Here is a 25,542-nt window from a genome sequence, read left to right on the forward strand (position 1 = left end):
TAAATGGGCATTGTGTCAAGAAGCAGTGCGGCCTTGTTGGGTTGTTTTTCGCAGAACTCATGGCTCTTGACCTTCACCTCTCCCGAGTCCGTATGGGAATTGCAGCAATGAGACAAGACTATAACTACCAATTGGATACCACAAAACTGGGGAGAAAATGGGTTAAAACATTTTTTTTAAAGAATGATGGAGGCCACTGTGTTTTTCCGGACCGTCAATGATGCAGAAATGCTTTGGTACTCTTCCCCAGATTTGTGCCGAGAAACAATCCTGTTTCGGAGCTCTACGGACAATTCGTTCAACCTCATAGCTTGGTTTTTGCTTTAACATGCAATACAAAATACAAAATATTTAAGCAAATTATCCCAACCTGAGAACTACAACAGTGGAATGAATGGCTATTCTGTTCTGATTAAAATCATTGTGGGAAGTTAGTTGAATCAAGAGGAATTCAGCAATGGTATTGTAAACATGATTTTGGTTTAACATTTTTTACTGGGCATTAAGGCCACACAAAGTGGATGCAGCCAGGAAATTAAAGGCATTATCAAGTGCCTGTCAAATTGTGAATGAGAGACTGATGAAGTGTGTACAGCCTGTGCAAAAAACAAAGAGCTCATGCCTTTCATGTAACTTTTTTCAAATCACCATTAGAGCCGCATCATGAAGCATCATGAAGCCTTAGAATGTATAAAAAATAATAAGCAAATCTTGTCTGCTAATAATACATGGATTTATTATACTTTTAAAAATATAGTTCCAAAGGTCTGCATCAGTGGCTTGTAGGCTATTAGTGGAAGCCAGGAGATGCTAAATGTGTTTATGTTAATTTACTGTCAATTCCCGTGAGACCGGCAGCTATTTGCTTGACAATCACCGGCTGACATCATTTCATGACCGCCACAGCCCTACTCTCATCCCATTCAGTTTATATTCATTATACAGATAGGCACGCTTTATCTTGCCAGAGCGTGTTGTTTGTTTACACTTAAATAGGTCTGTGCAGAAACACCTGTGCGTAAAAGGGTCCGTGCGGTGAAGAAATGGAGATGCAGATGAAGGATCTTAATTTGTGCCAGTTTGCTACAGCAGGAAAATAATCCTGCAACAACAGGAAATGTAAATTATTATGTGGATTATAAATAACGGAAAAATATTGTAGGGGTTGATACATTTTATTTTACGGCAAATCAAGTCTGTGTTTAATTGTAAATGTCTGTGTTTAATTGTAAATGACTAACTTTAGAAGTCTTTAAACCTTAAATACACTGCAAGTTTTGTCACCTCTCCTTGTTCGGGCCGCACCGGTCTTCTAGCCATCGCCAATCCACCTTTCATTTTCCATTTGTTTTGTCTTGTTTTCCCGCACACCTGGTTTGCATTCTCTCATTACACATCTTGCACATAACCCTCTGTTTCCCCCTCATGTCTGTGTGTGGAATTGTTATATGTAAATGTATGTGTACTCCAGGCTGGCTTGCGCAGGGTTATTGTAACCCATGTGTGTTTAGATTTCTGAGTAGCGTGTTTTGTTCACCTCAATAAAGTGCTACCGTTTGCTACCCATTTCTGCTCTACTGCGCCTGACTTCCCTGCAGCCAGTTATGCACTCCTTTACAAGTTTTATTTTATTTTATTTAACCTTTATTTAACTAGACAAGTCAGTTAAGAACAAATTCTCATTTTCAATGACGGCCTAGGAACAATGGGTTAACTGCCTGTTCAGGGGCAGAACGACAGATTTGTACCTTGTCTGAACTTGCAACCTTCCGATTACTAGTCCAACGCTCTAACCACTAGGCTACCCTGCCTCCCCATTTCCTGCTGTTCAGGACCCTTCTCATCAACAAAAGATTGATCAAATTAAGATCCTACTTGTTTCATTTGTGCCAACATTTCACCCTCACAACAAAAACAAAGTAAACTTAAACTGGAAAATGTAGATTTATCAGCATTTTTCCATTTAAGGTACTTGGTTAAATATGGATCTGTCAGATTTCTACCTCTTTCCACATGTATTCTACAATACAAAATAAAATAATAATGGTACTTTTCAAAGTTAAGGACAATCAGAAGAGTTAACTTGGATCCATCTATTATGTGGCCTACTGTATGTAAGAGATCAAGGGCTTGGTTCTCAATTGAATGGGGCTCATGCTGACAAAATTGCTTTGAACCAATAGGCGACTCAGGTTTAATAGACAATTAAGTGAATCCACACACAATCAAATTAGAGGATTTACTAAGGCGCTGAGAAAAAGGGGACAAAGAGAACCAGCTCACCAGTGGTGGTCGGTGCCGTTTAAGACGAGTAAGGACGATTATTTATGACCATGGCTTTATTTCTATTACAGCATATTGGATGATCGTCATTCATATTCCTTTCACCCAGCTCAATGTAACATTGATAAGTTTAGGCTACTAGATGATATAAAAATGTTCCCTATACCCATCATGAGGTTGCTACAACCTAGCCTATGATTGAAAGTTTGCAGGTGCACAGGTCGAGAGGTGCACAGTTCGAGAAAAATTTGAGTAATCAAGGTGACAGACATTGACATGTTCAATACCGCGGAGATGAGTGGCCAAGTCTGAGGCGCACGTGGACAACAGTGGATGCATCAATTCTGGCTACAAGTTTAATAAGCCTAAAGACAATCGCATAATGTCATTACAATACATGTAGGTGTTTTGTAGCAGATGTCTTTTTCCACTCATCAAATTGCGGGTGCACAGTGCACTGTTAGGGTTTGGATGCTGAAATGAATTTGTTAGTGGACGAATGTGCACGGGTAAATGATTGTTTGACAATCATTAAAATGCATAGCCGGCATGTCCATAAGGCTAGGGGAAGCTAAGCTTTCCCAAAAGTAAATTGAATTAAATTGCCAAATGATATAGCTTAATTAGCTTACTCCTGTCTATACAGAAATAGCCTACATAAAATAATTTAAAATAGGCTACTACACCAGAAAGCATGATTTGGTCACAGATGATCATTAGCTTCATAAAAAAAAGCTGTGTATTGTTTTAAATCGCATAGCCTACATTCGGAAGGGCCCGCAATTTCGGCAGCGCCAGTTGCAAACACCAAATATATGTTGTGACTTCAGTGAAAAGCAGAGACACACAGCCAGGCATATCGCTATATTTAAAAATACAATCAGGGAAAAACTGTTTGGAAAGCTAATGGCTATTGCTGTAAAAAGATGACAATGAAAAGACTCCAATCTGTCTTTTAGTTCTCAAAATCCTTAACTTAATTGGCACCAGCGGAGAACATGGGCCATCTCCCCAGTCTGTGTGCATATTCACTGTCATTGGGTCATTGCCACTTTGGTTTGTTTTTGGACAATCATTTCCTCCGTCATATTGTGTCTCCCCTTTTCGTTGGCCAATTAAATGGATCAGACAACATTGTTTTTATTGATCTGTTTGTCATTGTCAGCAGAGTAGGCTACCCTGTAACTTTATACAAAAACATTGTTTAACATGTTTTTGTGCGTGCACTTGAGTGTCCTGTGCAAGTAAGAAATGAAATATACTTTCACCCCTGATTATATGAAGCCCTACCTGCACACGGTCCAAATATTTTCACACCACATGTGCAGAATCTATTTAAATAGCAAACAGTTAAATAGGTCACACTTTATTTGTATAGTCTTGTATCTGTAGATGCTCTACAGATGGTCATACTATTGTATATTTTATTTTATTCTGTGGCACCATCTTTTTATGGATGGAGGAGAGAAATAATAGATGCATTTCTAAACACTTTCCACAACTGATCTGAGTGCTTAGAAGGTCTATGAAACAGAATGACAGTTTAATGCTGTTAATCCCAATACAGAGCAAGAAGGAGACGGTGAGGAGATGTCAGAGGGAGGACAAAATCGCATTGACATCTTGTTTTTACTCTTGCTCCCTTGACAAACAAGGAAGCCGAATGAAAACGAATCATTTTGTGATTCAGGAACACCTGATTAGGAAAAAGGATGTCCTGATATAAAATAGATGGTTTAATTATAACCTGTCATTTGTCTGTAAGCACAGGGCTGTTGGCTACACAGGATTGAATGTTCTTGATGGCAATTTACACCGTACTGCTCTAATAGAGAGAGAAGAGGAGTAGTTGAACAGGGCAGTAAGACTCTGGGGAAATTCACCTTTAATTAGTCCGGATACAGAATACATGGCAACAGACTGATCTGTGAAAGGTTGGCAGAGCGTTATCCAATATCGATCATTTCAGCTGTAAAACGCTGAAACATGTGCATGCTTTAACCCCTGTTCCCTGACTACTGGTCTGATTCAGAACCCACGGTATGTAGAAGAACTCACACTAACTCAACCAAATGTAAATGAAAAAATACATGTTGAACTGACGTCTCTGCCCAGTTGGTTTGGTGGAGTCACTAGTAGGAGAGTGTGTGGTGGGAGTGAGAGGTTCTGTGGGGTGAGTGTTGTGTGTGTGTGTGGGATGGGTGGATGGAATGAGAGCTGTATGCTCACCTCTGCCTGTACTGCAGTGCTGCAGTTTGTCGCTGTATATAGTCTCCTTCATGTACGCTCTCTTCCTGCAGCAAAGAATCAGCAAAAGACAGTAATGTAACTATATTTGACAATATAACTGCACCATATTAAAGCTAAAATCCTTAATTGAAACAACAACAAAGTTGTCATCCCGCCTCTGTTTTGGTAAAAAGCTGATGGGTGGGCCTGGAGAATTGTAACTACTCTTATATTCATACACAGACCTATGGATGCAAAGACCGATATAAAAATGATAGTTTTAACCGTGTTTGTTTACATTTACATGGTTTACAAAGATTGGAGTAAAACAAGCTTCTATTTTGGGTTGACGGGACACGACAGTTGAATTAAGCCCATGAGGTATTTATAGGTTATGTTCTTCAAGAGTCAATATTATTAATATACATATATCCAAAATTGGATGTATCAACTACGGATTATATCTTTAAACATTTAATTCCTGAGAGGCATACAGTAATGGTTGAACATATCCCTTGTAAACACCAGGTATGCACAGTGACTATAGTAGTAGCATCTTCATTTGATCACTTTTGTTACTGAGAATTTTCCTGTGTGGCAGGAAATGCAGAAGAGCTTTTTGATTTACATGAATTCACTGAAAACCTGCACTAACACATGGTAATATTAACAGTGTTGCACTTTTCATGTAGCCTACTTTTGCACAGTTAATAGCCTAACCACTGATCAAGCAGCATTGTGGACTAATATAAACATTCAAATCCTGTTGTTGCAGGATGATTTTGCTACAACAATACTGGTCAAATCAAGATCCTACATTTGTAAATGCTTGTTACCTGCTGCATACGATGGAGATGGCCACCAAGGACACCAGGAAGACCACTCCTGCAGCCGCTGAGCCTGCAATCAGAGGCAGCTGCTCCCTTAGCTCTGATTTATACTCATCTGCACACCACACACAGACAGACAGAGAAAGCGAGAGAGAGAGTTGAGGGTGACATAACAGATAAGGGAGGGGAGAAGAGAAGAGAGGAAAGGAGAGAAGCCTTTACTAGCTCTATGTGACTGTGGGGAATACAAGGATGTGTGGGTTAGTATCTGTGCAGACAGTCTCTCAGAGTTGACACGTTGCTTCCTGACACAGCTAATCCCCCAACACACTCAATAGGAATCAGAAGAACGCCTGCTAATCTCATCACAAATGTTGTATTACGTATCAGAGGGAGACTTGAGAAGTAAACAGAAACATTCATACCTATGGATCGGATTTAAAAGTATGTGTAGCTGTTCTGTCAATTCCAACTGAAACATTCATTCTCCAGTGTTGATCTGTAGTCATTCATATGTCAATGCATATTGTGTTTTGAAAGAACAGCATCACTTTTCATATTCTGCTGATATCATATGCAGGGTTCTCCCCAAAGAATGTAAGAGTGGTGCTGCGTCACCTTGTGGACGGCTGTGCCACTATGTAAAAAATAATATATAATTAAAAGAAAAACATGTTTGAACTTTATTTGTTATCATTCATGCTCTAGATTGCAGGAAATGGGGATTACATGTGTTAAAAAAACCCACAAAAACCTCTGAGTTCAAAAGAGCAGCGCCCCGTGAAGAGATCACTCCCATGGTCGTACTCAGCAGTACCACCTTGTTAAAGAAAACCTGGGGAGAATCCTGATATGGGTTATAGTTGTATAATATTTTGTGGGTGCAGAATTTGCATGAAAGTCTTATTTTTGTTAACTTTTTATTGGGTTATTGTCTCTGACCATGACCGGAAAACTTTTTGAAGATTGATGACTCAACAATTTGGGGGGAAACGGATACTGCTGCAACCCCAAGGCTTCCGCAGGCACTGCTGCTAAACATCCCTGGTAATAAGCTACTCCACACTGTGAGCAGGCAGGGGCTCTCTGTTGGCTGTTTTCCTACACTACATTATGCAGCTGTGCCACTCACTATGGCTAACACCTCAAGTGTGCCATTTCCTAAAACAAATGGAAGTAGTCAGATGGTAGGGGTAGAAAACCCTGAACAGTAACTCACAGCCTTCTCTATCTCTTGAAACAAGTAGCCTACCTACTCTCAACTCAGAGAGCAGAGGCAGGGGATGGGTCCCCATTGTTTACGGGCTACTCTGTTTGCACCCTTGGAGCTCTCCACTTATATGCCACACCCAGTGACCTTTGACCCTGCCCACCCGCATCTCATCAGGTCATCTGGGGCAGCAGGTAGCCTAGTGGTTAGAGCGTGGTGCCAGTAACCAAAAGGTTAATAGATCAAATCCCCGAGCTGACAAGTTCAAAATCTGTCCTTCTGCCCCTGAACAAGGAAGTTAACCCACTGTTGCTAGGCCGTCATTGTAAATAACAATTTGTCCTTAAACTTACTTGCCTAATTAAATAAAGGTTCAATAAAAAGTCTGTCCAATGGGACCAGAACAAATCTCAGTCTTCAGCAAGCATTGGCAGAGTGAGGAGCATAAACCTCTGCCCTGCACATCAACACCTGGGCCACTTCTCTTGCAGCCCTAGACTCTCCCAACACACGTTATGGCATCACTGACCTATGTACTGTAAGTGCACTAGGATAGGGCACTTTATGTCTGGTTGTACTGTTAGCTTGTATTTTTTTATTTTACCTTTATTTAACTAGGCAAGTTAGTTAAGAACAAATTCTTATTTTCAATGACGGCCTAGGAACAGTTCAGTGGCAGAACGACAGATTCAGAATCTGTCCTTGTCAGCTCGGGGATTTGAACTTGCAACCTTCCAGTCACTAGTCCAACGCTCTAACTACTAGGCTACCTGCCGTATGCAACTATCTGATAGCCATTACAACCATAGGTCGTAAGATGGCCGCCGGCCATTGCTGTTGTTGTTGTTGTTATTATTATTGTCATGCAACCTAAGATGGTGGACAGTTTCAACTATATCTAAAGCGGTGGCGCTCTTTTTCAGGAGGAAACACTTTAATCCGGACGCAGGGTAGTTTTGGAATATGTACTGAATGTTAAAAAGAAATCAGAATATCAAGGGAATATGTGTTTTATGAAATATATTCACCATCTGCTCTGCGTCGACACATCTGTATTGCAGTAATACCCAGTTAGCAGGGAAATGTTTGAATTTACTACTATACTATATTCAACCTCCCACACCAAGTCCACAGACACAAAGACCCACATGGCATGATTGTGTCACCCATACACACACACACACACACACACACACACACACACACACACACACACACACACACACACACACACACACACACACACACACACACACACACACACAGAACCTACCATCTGTCAGGGTTTGAAAGAACTGCTTGCTGCTGTATTTGCCGAAGCCTGCCACCGTCCTGGCACGGACCTGTACCATGTACATGATGCCTGGCCTCAGGCCCTCCACACGGGCAGTGTTGGTCTGGCTGCGCACCATGGTCGAATTCAACTCAGTGTGGTCCTGTAACAGACAGGGAGATATGGAAAAAGAGGAGAACGAGATAGATAATATTACATTTGCTCATCACACAGGCCCTGAAGCCTGTGGTGGAGTGAAGTAACACACCTCAAGTCAACCCATTATCTCATTTCAGACAGTACATAATAACCTGTGGACTTAGATAACAACATTTCCTTGGTCCCTTTTCCTCTTTAGGTTTGTGTATAAGTTTATAATGGATGGTGGATTTCCACATCGGCCTCCACTGTTGCATTCTTTATATAGACATAGAGGGGCTTGGATTAGGCCAATGGGAATTAGGCTTTTCACATACACAAAGTATGTCATTTTTTAAATATTTTAATTGGGCCACATAAAACCAGAAATAGGGACAAGGATCAATACGTGGGAGGTGTTGAGAGAAAAAAAAAAGAGTTCCAAACAACATCCCCACATTAGATTTTTCCTCTATCATGCTGCAGAATATTGGTAACTGATCCTGGTTTTAGAATCCATGCATAGAGCTATTCATCATCAACCATCACCTGGAGTTAACACACACTTATCTCCTTTCAGATCACTGGCTCATCTCAGCCCACCTTTTCACTGGCATTGTGTGTGCTCAGAGAGCGCATGGCATTTGCTTTTTCTTTCTCTGTTTGCTTTCATCTCTCTCTGTCTGTCTATCTCTACAGACTCTTCCCTCGGTGGAGGGATGAGAGCAAACAGGCGCAGGAGGTGGAAAAACACTGAGACGTGTTCAGGTTAGCCTACGACCAGAATGAAGGGATATAGGAAAAAGAGCTTGTGGGAGATTTGGAGAGCATACATCTCTTTGTGTACTGTACACAAAGAGTGAGTGTATATACCACCGGCGGCTGGTGGCACCTTAATTGGGGAGGAAGGGCTCGAATGGAATAAATGGAATGGTATCAAACACATGCTTTCCATGTGGTTAATACCATTTCATTTACTCCATTGCAGCCATTACTAGGAGCTGTCCTCTCCTCAGCAGCCTCCTGTGGTATGTACATTCTTCTCTCTAACCTTTATTTAACCGGGAAGGGCTCATTGAGATTTGAAATCTCTTTTTCAAGAGCGTCCTGGCCAAGATAGGCAGCACCAAATCATTGCACAATTCCAGAGAGACAACTTGAAAAACTACAAGCAATCTAGTAAACACCATAGAATTCACAAGAGTATAATCAAATCATAAAACAGCTAATTAAAAAACATGTTCAGTGTTTAGCATGTGTTTATTAAGTGCTTAGTGAGAATGTGACTTGGTATTTGTATTTCAGGCTCGGTCTGCTGGTGTACATAAAAACTTGACACATTTTGCCTGCTACTTTCAGTATCTATTCCATAGTGGTGCTTGATAACAGGAAAAGTGTGTGCATACACAGCAGAAACACAAACACAGCCGACCCACAGAGACACAGCCAGGAAGGGAGAGCTCTCCTCAGCTAATGGAGGCTCTGACCTTTCTCTATCAGAAGATAAACACTGAGCCGAAATGAGATGCAACTGAAACTCTGAAAGATAGCTGCTTCTTACAGATGTAGGATCATAATTTCATTACTCTATTGTTGCTGAGAATTTATCTGCACTCCAGGAAGTGCAAACTTGTAGTGTATTTAAGGTTTTAAAAGGCTTTTAAAGTTTGACATTTCCACTTTAAAATGTCAGACTTGATTTACCCTTTAACGGAAAATCTATCAACTCCTTCAAAAAAATGTCCATTAATTATAATCCACAAAACAATTTACATTCCCTGTTGCTGCAGGATTATTTTCCTGCTGTAGCAAACTGGCCTAAATTAAGATCCTACATCTGTACAATCTTAGAAAAAAAGGTGCTATCTAGAACCTAAAAGGGTTCTTCGGCTGTCCCCATAGGAAAACCTTTTGAAAAACCATTTTTGGTTCCAGGTAGAACCCTTTTGGTTTTGAACCCAAAAAGGTTCTACCTGAAACCAAAAGGTTATCCTATGCAGACAGCCAAAGAACTCTTTTGGAACTCATTTGTCTAAGAGTATAGCAATGCACTGCCTAAATGACAAGGTCCAGCGCATAATTAGATACAGGGGACTTTGAATAATGCCTGGCTTTCCTTAAATGCCCAAGGCCACTTATCTCTCTTCCCCAGAAATGCCTGATTGCACCACCCTCCCAATCCCATCCCTATGAAGCTCCAAGCCACCCTACCCTTGGCCTTATCCTCGCCTGGACTGGCCTCTTTAAATATTTGGGAGGGGTGGAGAGACTCCCAGAGCTGCGGAGGTGGACTGTGAACTGAACTCTCAACAGCCTTGCAGTGTTCAGCCTTGCAGTGTTCAGCCTTGCAGTGTTCAGCCTTGCAGTGTTCAGCCTTGCAGTGTTCAGCCTTACAGTGTTCAGCCTTGCAGTGTTCAGCCTTGCAGTGTTCAGCCTTGCAGTGTTCAGCCTTGCAGTGTTCAGCCTTGCAGTGTTCAGCCTTGCAGTGTTCAGCCTTGCAGTGTTCAGCCTTGCAGTGTTCAGCCTTGCAGTGTTCAGCCCTGCAGTGTTCTGTGGCACTTCAGTCAAAGCCGACAGATGAATATGCCTTGTTGCCTTGCCATTTCACTTTCAATAGCAGAATGCACCTTGCCTCAATATTCTCACCGCTTATCATCACACCAGCTTTGATGCTCAGCAAGAAGGCCAAGATGGCATCCACTACCTCAACACAGGCTAGAAAGGGAATTCTCCTCACACAGGCAGAGAATGTGGAATGGAGTTTGTACTGGAGCATTACTTGGGGTAGGACTCTTCTCCTACATAATGGGATATTGTGACAGGGAGTGCTGACATTATCAGTGTGCTGTCCCATCGGGAAACCAACCGCTTCTTCATTGTCTGCACAGTCTAAAAAGAGCAAGAAAAGGAATAAGAGGAAGAGAAGAAAAAAAACTTTGGTAGAATAGAGATGACCTTATCTCTGCTTTCACTGGTCAATCGTTGCAATCCAGGCCTGATCCCCAATCTAAACCACCCCCAAGGCTCCAGACATTCTCTGGCGAGTGCAGCTGGGCGACTGGCATTTAAAACACAGAAACACTGGACGGGGGGTGGTGAAATTAGGAAGGGAATGGCAGGACAGGACTCAACATGTTACGCTGGCCCTCCAAACACAATTATCTATTTCACCAGGTATGATCCCTATTCCAGGGCTATTGTTTGTTAGTGAATATCAAAGATGTCTAATACTCCACTCAGCATCATGCGAGCTAGAGTGGGCGTCTTCAATGACTTCATGGGATCAAAACTTAAAAGGCTTCACTTTTAGTTGTGACCCATTTTCCTTTTGCCCAGACAGAGGTGAATAAAGCTATCATATTAGGCAAGTAGATCAAAGAGAATGGAAGTACAACAAAGCGTTCAGACCAGTATCCATGCAATTTGATCCAGGATTCTCTCCATTCTTCTCTGTGGGGGAGTCTAACCTGGTCCTGGGGTAATAGCAGAATTCATTATTCTCCTTCCAAGCCAGGAACCCCTGAATCCCAGCGTGACGTGTGTGGAGCCATCTTTCTGAGGATTTCAGTGAAACCAGCAGGAGTTTCAGGTTCTCTCTTCATCGCTCCTTTGCAATATGACTGCGGTCCAGGCAAATATCCCTATTCATATCTTGACGATATTACTATTTTATCCCTGAGGAAATTATTGTGTTCAGCACTGTGTTGTGTCTTTGGAAACACTGTGGGAGTCTTGAAATGAAACCACCTCATACTAAACCCGTGATTTTCACTCAGACTTCTGCTATGATGAAAAAGGTGTGTCTCTATACTGAAATATTACTACTGTCTCAGGACAGAAGAGAAATACAGACACTGCCAAAGCTCTAGATAGCTTAGCGGATGGGGAGAGACACACACATTTATTTTTTCAACTAGGCAAGTCAGTCAACAACAAATTCTTATTTTCAATGATGGCCTAGGAACAGTGGATTAACTGCCTTGTTCAGGGGCAGAACAACAGATTTTTACCTTGTCAGCTCAGGATTAGATCTTGCAACCTTTCAGTTACTAATCCAACATTCTATCCACTAGACTACCTTCCGCCCCACAGACAAAGGCAGACAGATGAAAACAATTGTGGTCCTGTCCATTAAAAGTAACAATGCTAAAATTGCTAGTTACTTTGAAGTAACTTAGCCGGTTTAAATAGGCCAGCTAGAGTGTTGCTAGCCTCCCTCTTCTCGTGCTGTCAGAACTGGACACAAAGTGCTTATTAATAACAGCCTCTCACAGAATCCCAAGACAACAAAGAAGTCATCAGAGGACATAGAGGGTTTTGACCAAACTCTCTGAAAGAGCACATTTGACAGTTATGCTGGATGATAGACAATATTACAGTAACTGCAGGCTTTATGGGTGGACAGAACTGTAAACACAGTCTTTTCAATAAAAAACACCCTATCCATGAACTCCATAGGTATGACCATACTATTTCAGAGAGGAAAAGAAGAGAGCCGAGAAGGATACTGACAGAAGACTGTAGAGGTGCAGCAGGTACAGAGGGAAAATGAAAAGGGAATGGACACAACAATGGAGAAGCACACTGTAAAACAGAGTGAGAGAAAGACCAAGAGGGAGTAGGGAGCTATAGAGGAAACGGAGAGAGCCAGAGCGAGGCTAGGGCGATGGAGTTGATATAAGACCAGAGAGAGAATACAGGGCAGCCCTCTCTAAGCATAGGGGAAGCTGCATGTTTAGTACCTAATGATATAGAGCTGAGAGGCCGCGTGTGCTGCCTCTACTCATGGGAGAATAGGCTGTGTGGAGGAGCCACGGGTTAGACAGGGCTAGTGGAAGGATCCAGCCTAAGAGAACACCTTTCACACAAATTAGGTCCAAGAACTGCAGTATCCTAGCAACCCAGTGCTCTGTGCTCATCTAAAGCAGACTCCAGTTAAACGCAATTAATGGACAATTATCAAGGTTGCTAAGGCAATCTCAGGCACACGCATTCCAAGGCAACCGGGGGAATGACTCAAACAGGAGGGTAGAATCAAATTACACCAAACGTGTCAAGTGTAATGGCACATGAATATTGAGTCTGATGGGGAAAAGGATAAATAAAGGAATAAAGGCTAATATTCCCAACAAGCTTGGTAGACCAATACCAGCCCAGAATATTCACCCAACAGCGACAACATTCTGGGTGTCTTTCCATTGAAAGTAAGGGAGATGCCCCTGGTAGACAATAATGATCTGCTCGTGTAATCTAGTTCTTATTACAAACATTGAACTTGAAAATACTGTCTTACCTTCTCGTAGTACCTCAGTTCATAGTCCAGGATGATTCCATTGGGCTGCTCTGGCTGTGGCCATGACAACGTGAAGCTCTTCATGGTGGAGCTAACCTGGTGCATGATGGGAACCATGGAGGGAGCTGAGGGAACAGACAAACATGAGGTAAGGTTAACTGTCTGGATACGTCCTTAGCATTCTTTAGTATAGGAACAGTCCCACTGTACATGTTTCATCAATGTTGTGAAATAAAGGTATTTTGTGCTGAAACTGTATGAAGCTTTGAATTGTGTTTTCCTTGATAGGAAGAAAACACATGCTTGACTGAAGATTCACATTTCATTGAATGGCTTTCAAATCTCTTACGAAACACTACAGTTGTATGATGTCTTCATACCATTCCTTTGAGCAGGACTGAGGTATCCTTGGTCATAGTATTTCTATTACAAAAATGATATGGCATTGAACTGAGCTCACTTTATAGCACATTTGATTTTCAGTCTTCTTTCCCCCTTACAGAGAGCAATACAGTTGAAATGCACATAACATGTTGAATTAAACTGCCTGTTCATTTCCTCCCTCTCTCCCTGCTACCACTCCAATGCCCCAGGCCACCATCTCCACCAACCCATCATCTTAACCCAGGGGAGGGATGGAGTGCACATCAGCAAGCCCTGCACCAGGGATGGAGAGAGGAGGAGTGTTGGACATTACCCTCAGAGCCAATATCACAGACACATTATTACTTAATGGTGTATCTGTTTGTATATGTTTTTCTTACAGCCCAGCAGTTCAATGTGACTGAGCCACCTTACTGCAGCAGCAGCAGGATGAGATGTTAGTATTGTTAGGTGGCTGTCTGTACACTGCTGCTCTGGCTGATAGAAGCGTGGGGATAGTCGTCAGTCAGTGAGAGGATGCTCTCTGGCTCTCTCTTTCATGCACTGCTGCTCCAGCTTTGCGCCGCATTATGAATTACGCCGAGGTTGGCTAGGGGTGAGGCAGCAGCCTATTCAACTCAAGCAGACTATTTCATTCAATTCATTTTTTACTTCCTTTAATTTGAAGATTTCATTTTCGGACTATGAGATATGAAATTGGCTAGATTTTAGGGAGTGAAAGTCTAGCTAAATGGACTGGAATATCCTCAACACAAATGTTTAATATTTTTGGACCACTTGTATAATAAAGCGAGCACACAGGCCAAAGTCATAGAGTTTATGTTGAGCGGTGAACGGAACAGGCCAAACTATATTTGACAAGTAACGCTATATATACTGTATATATGTATGTGTCTGTGTGTGTGTTTGTCTCTCTCTTCCCTTGCCTCTCTTGTCTGTTGTCACAGACTTCAGCTGGCACTAGGCTGAGTGAATTAGGAGCCAAATCAGAGAGGAGGGAGAAAAAACACTCAGTTCTCTAAGAAAATAAATCTGGTATGCTAGACTAGACCTCATGCTCAGGTCTGAATAATGGCTGTCTGAGTAATAGCCACAAAAACTCAAAGAAGCCATCTGACATTTTGTCACGTTCGTCGTATGGAGGAGACCAAGGCGCAGCGTAATGTGAATGCATGATACTTTTAATAAAGATAGACACTAAACAAAATGTACAAAATATCAAAACAACCGTGATGCTATGATACAAACGTGCAACTAGACATAGACAATAACCCACGAAATACCCAAAGATGATGGCTGCCTAAATATGGTTCCCAATTAGAGACAACGATAAACAGCTGCCTCTAATTGAGAACCAATTTAGGCAACCATAGACATACATAAACACCTAGATGGTAAACAATCCCATAAACCTACAAAACCCCGAGACAGTACAAAAACACATACATCACCCATGTCACACCCTGACCTAACCAAAACAATAAAGAAAACAAAGAATACTAAGGTCAGGGCGTGACAGTTCCCCCCCCCCCCCCAAGATGTGGACTCCCAGCCACACGCCTAAACCTATATGGGGGGGTCTGGGTGGGCATGACTCACATTTGGTAAAATTCTGTCGGGCTCAGTTCCAGCTAAACTTGGGCCGAGAGAGGAAGTTCACAAAAAGTGAGTTTCTGATGGAGAGCTACAAAAGTAAGTAAATAGACTAACTATTAGACTGAAATAAATAAGCTATTTTGGCAAACTTGTGTACTGTAGCTCTCCATGCTCACGTTTTAGACCTACACTAAGAAAAAAAGGTGCTATCTCGAACAGAGTTTTTCAGCTGTCCCCATAGGATAACCCTTTCTGCTTCTAGGTATATCCCTTTTGTTCCAGGTAGAACTATTTTGGGTTCCATGTAGAACCCTTTGCACAGTGTTCTACATGGAACACAAAGGGGTTCTACCTGGAACCAAAATGGGTTCCAACTGGAACCAAAAAAAGTACCCTAATTGCTCACGGATGACAGACAGCTCATACTCATTCAACATACAATATTTACTGATTCTTCACTCCAGTTTTGAAAGCTTCCTTTGTAACTGCTTACATTCTCCTGAATGTTTGCTTAGCCAAATATGTCTATGTGGTCTCTTGTTTCTGCATCTCCATGCGCCATGCAAAAGGGTAGATGAGCTTGGTGCGACAGGAGAGGGAATATTTTGAGGGAATTTTCTATTGTGGTGGAGTGAAAACAATAGAGACCCCCCCCGAATATCAGGCTATAATTTGTAATATGACAAGTTACTAGAGAGACATTGATGTCTTCATAATCATTTTTTGAATTATTGGGCTTCATGTAGCCAATCCATTTTTATTGGCCAAGGTAAACCAGCAGTGCTCTCAAAGGCCTGCCTCAGCGTGTTGCTCTTTTTATGTCTCCAAGATGTGTGTGGATTTACAAGGAGGAAAATGTGTAGAGGAGAAATTGAACAAGCAAGATAAGGGCGATATAACTGTCAAGAGTTCCAATCCTCTGAGAACCCTCAATTCTCACAAGGTAAGAATATCCCACCGGAGACCTAAAGGACGAAGCAGCAGTCCCCAGGCATTACCAGGGGAATCATACTTCCCCATATCCCAAGACTGCTTCCCAAAATAATAAGGCAGAGCTTGTTGGAAGAAAGGTACAAAGAAAGTTCATCACATACTGTATATCAGACAAAACTATGTTACCTTTTTATCAGGTAATCTACATCAATAGGAAAGTCTCATTACGGAGTGGGACAACATGTCCCTGGCTTCCTTTACCAATGTGGATCAAAATTACAATGAACAAAATATAAACACAACATGTAAAGTGTTGGTCCCAGGTTTCATGAGCTGAAATAAAAGATTCCAAAAATTGCCCATGTGCACAAAAATCTTATTTCCCTCATTGTGTGAATTTTTTTTTTACATCCCAGGTAGTGAAAATGTCCCCTTTGCCAAGATAATCCATCCACCTGACAGGTGTGGCATATCAAGAAGCCGATTAAACAGCATGATCATTACACAAGTGCACCTTATGCTGGGGACAACAAAAGGCCACAAAAATATGCAGTTTTGTCACAACATAATGGCACAGATGTCTTAAGTTTGGAGGGAGCGTGCAACTGGCATGCTGACTGCAGGAATGCCCACCAGATCTGCGGCCCGATAATTTAATGTTCATTTCTCTACCATAAACTGCCTCCAACGTTATTTTTGATAATTTGGCAGTACGTCCAACAAGCCTCACAACCATACACCACGTGTAACCACGACAGCCCAGGACCTCCATATCTGGCTTCTTCACCTGCGGGATAGTCTGAGACCAGCCACCCGGCTGCTGATGAAACTGTGAAATTGCACAACCGAAGAATTTCTGCACAAACTGTGCACAAACTGTCTCAGGGAAGCTCATCTGTGTGCTCGTCATCCTCACCAGGGTCTTGACCTGACTGCAGTTTGGTGTTGTAACCATCTTCAGTGGGCAAATCGATGATATGTACCCAATTCCTGGAAGGTGAAAACATTTTCCAGTACTTCCTTGCCCAGCATACTCACCAGACATGTCACCCACTGAGCATGTTTGGGATGCTCTGGATCGTACGACAGCATGTTCCAGTTTCCGCCAATATTCCCGGGACAACATTCTACAGGCCACAATATACAGCCTGGTCAACTCTGTGCGAAGGAGGTGTGTTGCGCTGCATGAGGCAACTGTGTGAAGGTATCTACTGTGTGACCAACAGATGCATATCTCAATACCCAGTCATGTGAAATCCATAGATTAGGGCCTAATGAATTTATTTCAATTGACTGATTTGAACTGTAACTCAGAAAATGTTTAAAATTGTTGCATTTTTTGTTAGGTGTACATTATTGTTTTCTGTCTTACTACAATTTGTTTTATTTATCTATCTTTTCTTCCTGTACACATTGTTTTCTTCTTTTCACTCTCTCTCACTCTCTTTCTCTCGGTCTCAGTGAATGTTTTATAGCTCTAGATAATGCTTCTACTCAGGCACAGGAAGTGTTGAGCATCAGGGATCCCTCACACAGAGACAGACAGTCCTCCTGATAGCCAGACATAGCCTGTTATCTCACAGAGTTATTTGTCTGAACGTCTACTGCCTAGGGGAATATTTCCATCTGTTTCTTTTTTTCTTATTTACAAGATGTTGGTTCAGATGCAATTTCCAAATGTCCCGATAGGACACAGGAGACAAACGGACCAGAACACAAGAGCATGGCTTTCTGTGATAAGATATTAAATATAGCTAACTGCCAGTGGCTACTGTAGCTACTCTTATACCTTGATTTTATTCTGTATTTTTCTGAGGTGTTTACTTATGTGTATATGGTGCCAAATAATACAGTCATTGCAAGCCTTTCCTGTCTCATCTAATGGTGTCATGGGTGAATGAGCTTCGGTAAGGAAGGACAGACCCCTATGACTGCAGAATACTAGTGACATGGAGGATGGGATTAGCTGATGCAGTGAATCTTGAATCCTCATAGATTGAAAATGCCTGGAAATATATATTCCATGAGAAATTGAAATGCAGTCTTACTAGTGTAGGAAGCAGAGCTTCTATGAGTAACCGTCTGAAGCTGTTTAATGATTAGTACAGTTTATGAGAGCACTGTGACAGATTTTTGGCTTGGGAATTCAAGAGTCTGTCTGATGAATTCAAATACTCTAAGATCACACTGATGGAACAAAGAACAAAATCTCTCTCTACAAACTGACACACGGTTTAGCGTTCTTTATGAGAGGTTTAGGTCAACATGGATCCATTTATGTAGACCAATGCAACTTTTGACCAGACATCTCCTACCCATGGAACAGTAGACACGTTTTAAATTTACCTGAGGGGAGTGTGTGTACTGTAAGAAGTGTTCCCCTGAGCACACATTTTGCTGGGCTGTAGAGAAGACTCCACTGAGCACCAGCATCCGCCACATTAACTCTATGCCAGTATGGGAAAAGTTTGGGGCCCCAAAGTCGTGCCAGAGTAGCGGGTTTGGCATAGTTCTCTGTGAGCTTCAATCATCCAGGCCTGCTACTGTCAGTTACTCTGTTAGAACTACCTGAAACAGTTCTGGAAGAGTAAGCGGGGCCTCGGATTGTAAATGTTAAAACATTGCCCATGTTAAAAGATTAATTTCATGCCATTCAATCTGCACCTCTGTTTGAATTTATGGAATGACACCATCTAGCAGACTTTTGCAGACATTACTTCCTACATTAGAGAATTTAGAAACTGTAAAAGGCAATGGTAAAAGCATGTGTACTATTACATTTTACATTCAACTGAAAAGTTCCAAGATGTAAGCTGGTCTTCGGTTGGTGGTAAATCAGGTATGCATGATAAAACACACCACAATGTGTCCGAGAGGAGAGGAGAGAGGATAGGAGAAGAGCATCTATCAGAGTTCATGTCAGCTTTGTCACTCCTGCCTGAATAAGGTCTAATGGTCCCTTACTGAACCACAACGAATTCTCTCCTCAACAGAGAATTCCTTTACTCTGAACCTCAGAAAGTGACATGATTCCAACCAGTCTCCTCCAAACGGATCATTTCAATAGAACCAACTCATTCAACGTTTAAGGTAACTCTAGTTCAACATCCATCTACTCCACTGCTTCACAACTCCTTCTATTCCCAACATGACAGATAACTCCTTACACAGCCGTGACATAAAAGGCTTCTCAGACAGCTGAAACGGCACAATTACCTGACAATAATACAATGTCACAGACCATTTTTCTTACCTACTCATTACTACTGCAGCCATTTTTACAAAAGACACTGGCATTGGCTATTTGGTGTATCTATTTCTTTCTTTCTTTATCTATATCCAGCTGTCAAGTCAAGCAATTACCCTGTCAAGCAAGATGATGGGGACTATTAGCTCTACTAGGTAATAAAGGCAATTTACGTTCTCATTTCTGCTCGAGTCCTCTTTCTACAAGCCAATGTTCTCAATGTCATCATTTCACAGCCTGGTCTCATAGACTAGACGTAACATAGTAAATCTATTTAAATGAGTATGATATGTTATGTTTGGTATATTTACATAAACTGATGATTACTTAAGGCAAAGAAGAAAGGAGGTTGGTCAGTGTAGATGTGTGGGTGTATAGCGCGAACCAACCCAAACGTTGCGTGTTTGAATCTCATTACAATTAGCATTTTAGCTAATTAGCAACTTTGCAACTCCTTACTACTTTTAAGATATTTTGCAATTACTTAGCATGTAAGCTAACCTTTCCCCTAACCCGAACCTTAACCCGTAAACTTAACCCTTAGCCGTATGTCAGCCACGTAACATAGCTAACATTAGCCACAAGAAATTGTAATTTGTAATATATCAAATCTTTTGCAAATTCATAACATATTGTACGAATTGCAATTCGTAACATAACATACAAATTGTAATTCGTAACATATCATATGAATTGTAATTCATAACATTTGAGTGTCCCAGATTTTCTTTTACTGTGTTAAACATCAACTGCCCCTGAGTCCAGGTTACATTTCAAAACCTGTCCTAGCTAACTATATTTCATCTGCTATTTATGTAAAAGCCAGTAAGGAGACATTTCTAAACTCCTAGTCAAGGCACTGTTCCAGCAGATGTAGCTACACCGCCAACATATCTCGTACACATTCCGCCATTGATACATGACATGTTTGGCTAGGCTCTAATAGTGTCTTTCCTGAGGACGGCTCACCTCTCACAGTCCTGGGCGACTTTAACCTCCCCACGTCTACCTTTGACTCATTCCTCTCTGCCTCCTTCTTTCCACTCCTCTCCTCTTTTGACCTCACCCTCTCACCTTCCCCCCCTACTCACAAGGCAGGCAATACGCTCGACCTCATCTTTACTAGATGCTGTTCTTCCACTAACCTCATTGCAACTCCCCTCCAAGTCTCCGACCACTACCTTGTATCCTTTTCCCTCTCGCTCTCATCCAACACTTCCCACACTGCCCCTACTCGGATGGTATTGCACCGTCCCAACCTTCGCTCTCTCTCCCCCGCTACTCTCTCCTCTTCCATCCTATCATCTCTTCCCTCTGCTCATACCTTCTCCAACCTATCTCCTGATTCTGCCTCCTCAACCCTCCTCTCTTCCCTTTCTGCATCCTTTGACTCTCTATGTCCCCTATCCTCCAGGCCGGCTCGGTCCTCCCCTCCCGCTCCGTGGCTCGACGACTCATTGCGAGCTCACAGAACAGAGCTCCGGGCAGCCGAGCGGAAATGGAGGAAAACTCGCCTCCCTGCGGACCTGGCATCCTTTCACTCCCTCCTCTCTACATTTTCCTCCTCTGTCTCTGCTGCTAAAGCCACTTTCTACCACTCTAAATTCCAAGCATCTGCCTCTAACCCTAGGAAGCTCTTTGCCACCTTCTCCTCCCTCCTGAATCCTCCTCCCCCTCCCCCCCTCCTCCCTCTCTGCAGATGACTTCGTCAACCATTTTGAAAAGAAGGTCGACGACATCCGATCCTCGTTTGCTAAGTCAAACGACACCGCTGGTTCTGCTCACACTGCCCTACCCTGTGCTCTGACCTCTTTCTCCCCTCTCTCTCCAGATGAAATCTCGCTTCTTGTGACGGCCGGCCGCCCAACAACCTGCCCGCTTGACCCTATCCCCTCCTCTCTTCTCCAGACCATTTCCGGAGACCTTCTCCCTTACCTCACCTCGCTCATCAACTCATCCCTGACCGCTGGCTACGTCCCTTCCGTCTTCAAGAGAAGAGTTGCACCCCTTCTGAAAAAACCTACACTCGATCCCTCCGATGTCAACAACTACAGACCAGTATCCCTTCTTTCTTTTCTCTCCAAAACTCTTGAAAGTGCCGTCCTTGGCCAGCTCTCCCGCTATCTCTCTCAGAATGACCTTCTTGATCCAAATCAGTCAGGTTTCAAGACTAGTCATTCAACTGAGACTGCTCTTCTCTGTATCACGGAGGCGCTCCGCACTGCTAAAGCTAACTCTCTCTCCTCTGCTCTTATCCTTCTAGACCTATCGGCTGCCTTCGATACTGTGAACCATCAGATCCTCCTCTCCACCCTCTCCGAGTTGGGCATCTCCGGTGCGGCCCACGCTTGGATTGCGTCCTACCTGACAGGTCGCTCCTACCAGGTGGCAGGGCGAGAATCTGTCTCCTCGCCACGCGCTCTCACCACTGGTGTCACCCAGGGCTCTGTTCTAGGCCCTCTCCTATTCTCGCTATACACCAAGTCACTTGCCTCTGTCATAACCTCACATGGTCTCTCCTATCATTGCTATGCAGACGACACACAATTAATCTTCTCCTTTCCCCCTTCTGATGACCAGGTGGCGAATCGCATCTCTGCATGTCTGGCAGACATATCAGTGTGGATGACGGATCACCACCTCAAGCTGAACCTCGGCAAGACGGAGCTGCCCTTCCTCCCGGGGAAGGACTGCCCGTTCCATGATCTCGCCATCACGGTTGACAACTCCATTGTGTCCTCCTCCCAGAGCGCTAAGAACCTTGGCGTGATCCTGGACAACACCCTGTCGTTCTCAACCAACATCATGGCAGTGGCCCGTTCCTGTAGGTTCATGCTCTACAACATCCGCAGAGTACGACCCTGCCTCACACAGGAAGCGGCGCAGGTCCTAATCCAGGCACTTGTCATCTCCCGTCTGGATTACTGCAACTCGCTGTTGGCTGGGCTCCCTGCCTGTGCCATTAAACCCCTACAACTCATCCAGAACGCCGCAGCCCGTCTGGTGTTCAACCTTCCCAAGTTCTCTCACGTCACCCCGCTCCTCCGCTCTCTCCACTGGCTTCCAGTTGAAGCTCGCATCCGCTACAAGACCATGGTGCTTGCCTACGGAGCTGTGAGGGGAACGGCACCGCAGTACCTCCAGGCTCTGATCAGGCCCTACACCCAAACAAGGGCACTGCGTTCATCCACCTCTGGCCTGCTCGCCTCCCTACCACTGAGGAAGTACAGTTCCCGCTCAGCCCAGTCAAAACTGTTCGCTGCTCTGGCCCCCCAATGGTGGAACAAACTCCCTCACGACGCCAGGACAGCTTCCGGAGACACCTGAAACCCCACCTCTTCAAGGAATACCTAGGATAGGATAAGTAATCCTTCTCACCCCCCCCCCCCTTAAATGATTTAGATGCACTATTGTAAAGTGGCTGTTCCACTGGATGTCAGAAGGTGAATTCACCAATTTGTAAGTCGCTCTGGATAAGAGCGTCTGCTAAATGACTTAAATGTAATGTAATGTTATTGTAGGTACCAACATATTCCATGTACACCACCATTCAAAAGTTTGGGGTCACTTAGAAATGTCCTTGTTTTTGAAAGAAAAGCACATTTTTTGTCCATTAAAATAACAACAAACTGATCAGAAATACAGTGTAGACATTGTTAATGTTGTAAATGACTATTGTAGCTGGAAATGGCTGATTTTTGTATTGGATATCTACATAGGCATACAGAGGCCCATTATCATCAACCATCACTTATGGGTTCCAATGGCACGTTGTGTTAGCTAATCCAAGTCCAAATCCAGGACGCTGACCTTCTAGGCAAAGAAAAAGCCATATCTCAGACTGGCCAATAAAAATAAAAGATTAAGATGGGCAAAAGAACACAGACACAGGACAGAGGAACTCTACCTAGAAGGCAAGCATCCTGGAGTCACCTCTTCACTGTTGAGTTAAAGACTGGTGTTTTGTGGGTACTATTTAATGAAGCTGCCAGTTGAGGACTTGTGGGGCATCTGTTTCTCAACCTAGACACTCTAATATACTTGTCCTCTTTCTCAGTTGTGCACCGGGGTCTCCCACTCCTCTTTCCATTCCGTTAAAGCCAGTTTGTGCTGTTCTGTGAAGGGAGGAGTACACAGTTGTATGAGATCTTCAGTTTCTTGGCAATTTCTCACATGGAATAGCCTTCATTCCTCAGAACAAGAAAAGACTGATGAGTTTCAGAATAAAGTTCTTTGTTTCTGGACATTTTGAGCCTGTAATTGATCCCACAAATGCTGATGCTTCAGATGCTCAACTCGTCTAAAGAAGGCCAGTTTTATTGTTTCTTTAATTAGCACAACTATTTTCAGCTGTGCTAACATAATTGCAAAAGGGTTTTCTAATGGTCAATTAGCCTTTTAAAATGATAAACTAGGATTAGCTAATAAAACATGCCATTGGAACACAGGAGTGATGGTTGCTGATTCTTTAGTATTATTTATTTTTATTGAACCTTTATTTAACTAGGCAAGTCAGTTTGTGACGTAGAAGTCCGTCACTGGCCGCGGGCAGCATTTGGTTCTTTAACGCACACACATTCATCACTCCTCCCTGCGCCATTATAAGATAAGTTAACAATGTGGGTCGACACACAAATTAACTTCTGTCTTGGTACCTGTAAAAGTGAATGGTAAAAGTCTTACTGCAATGATTGACACCGGCAGTTCCCTGTCATTGATCAGAAAAGGTAATGTACCTGTTAATGACATTGATTATGGTCATCAGACACTGATCCAATGTGTCCATGGTGACCAGTCACAGCAGCCCACAGCTGAGCTCACAGTTGAGATTCAGGGTCAGAAATACCTCCTCAAAGTTGGGGTAATGGAGAAGCTACCTTTTGAGATGATTTTGGGGAGGGATGTGCCTGTACTCTCTGATCTGTTGGGAAGTGTGGGGGGTCAGCTATATGGGCAGTCAGTTTGCCAGTCTGATGTTCAGATGGCATGTTCAGTTGTCACTCGTGCCCAGGCCAAAGCTGGTTTACAACCTCTGCCTGACTTGTGTGATAGTCTGTGCGAGGGGGAACCAAAGGGCCCAGAAAGTCACGCCGCCAGCGGCGTCTTGAGAAGTATGTGGGAACCCCTGTACCTGTTGCTGATGTGTCTGGGTTAGAGGTGCAATGGGATGTTCCACAAAATTTTGCTACACTGCAGAGGTCTGACTCAACCTTGAAATGTTTGTTTGACAAGGCCTTAGCTGGGGACAGTCAATCTTCATGTGGGGGGATTTACACAGTAGACAACCACATACTCTACCTTGGGTCAGAGGCAGATAGCAGGAAGTTGGTGGTGCCATCTACCTGTAGACCACTTGTTCTCAACCTTGCACATACAGTTCCATGGGCAGGCCATCTAGGGCAACATAAGACCTATCTTAGGCTAGGCTCCCGTTTCTTTTGGCCCTCCATGTATACTGATGTACAAAAATACTGCAAATCATGCCCCACGTGCCAGAAAACCAGTGCTGTCCGTAGGTCTGAACGGGCTCCTCTATGTTCACTGCCAGTTATCTCTACCCCATTCAAGAGAATTGCAATGGACATTGTTGGACCCTTGGAGAAGAGTAGTGCAGGTTACAAGTATATATTGGTGATCTGTGACTATGCCACCCGGTTCCCAGAAGCCTTCCCACTCCGTTCCATAACCACTCCAAAAATAATCAGTGCTCTTGTTCAGCTCTTCTCTCGTGTAGGAATCCCAGATGAAATCCTGACGGACCAAGGGACAAACTTCACCTCGCGACTGATGGTTCAACTCCACCGACAGCTGGGCATTAAAGGCTTGAGGACTACTCCCTACCATCCCCAAACGGATGGGCTCGTAGAGAGATTCAATCAAACACTCAAGAACATGCTGAGGAAGTTTGTGGCTGACACTGGTAAAGACTGGGATAAGTGGTTACCCTTTCTGCTTTTTGCTTACAGGGAGGTGCCTCAGGCATCGACAGGTTTCTCGCCATTCGAACTCCTCTATGGATGGCCAGTGCAAGGACCACTGGACCTGCTGAAGAAGTGCTGGGAAGGTTCCCCAGTAGCTACCTCAGGACAGGGGATTGTCCAGTATGTCCTCCAGATGCGAGACAGG

General features: G+C 43.2%; 1 protein-coding gene across 1 annotated transcript in view; it reads right to left on the minus strand.

The window, feature by feature from the left end:
• Positions 1-25,542, minus strand: part of LOC135556435 (ephrin type-B receptor 1-like) — a 180,997-nt gene that overhangs the window by 31,889 nt on the left and 123,566 nt on the right. Inside the window, exons 6-9 of the mRNA XM_064989642.1 lie at positions 13,257-13,381; positions 7,826-7,988; positions 5,349-5,457; positions 4,513-4,577 (exon numbers count right to left, since the gene is read on the minus strand). Coding sequence (XP_064845714.1) covers positions 4,513-4,577; positions 5,349-5,457; positions 7,826-7,988; positions 13,257-13,381 — 462 coding nt within the window. The remainder of the gene's footprint in view (positions 1-4,512; positions 4,578-5,348; positions 5,458-7,825; positions 7,989-13,256; positions 13,382-25,542) is intronic.

The sequence above is a fragment of the Oncorhynchus masou genome, chromosome 15 (assembly GCF_036934945.1).
Source record: "Oncorhynchus masou masou isolate Uvic2021 chromosome 15, UVic_Omas_1.1, whole genome shotgun sequence".
Classification (NCBI taxonomy): Eukaryota; Metazoa; Chordata; class Actinopteri; order Salmoniformes; family Salmonidae; genus Oncorhynchus; species Oncorhynchus masou.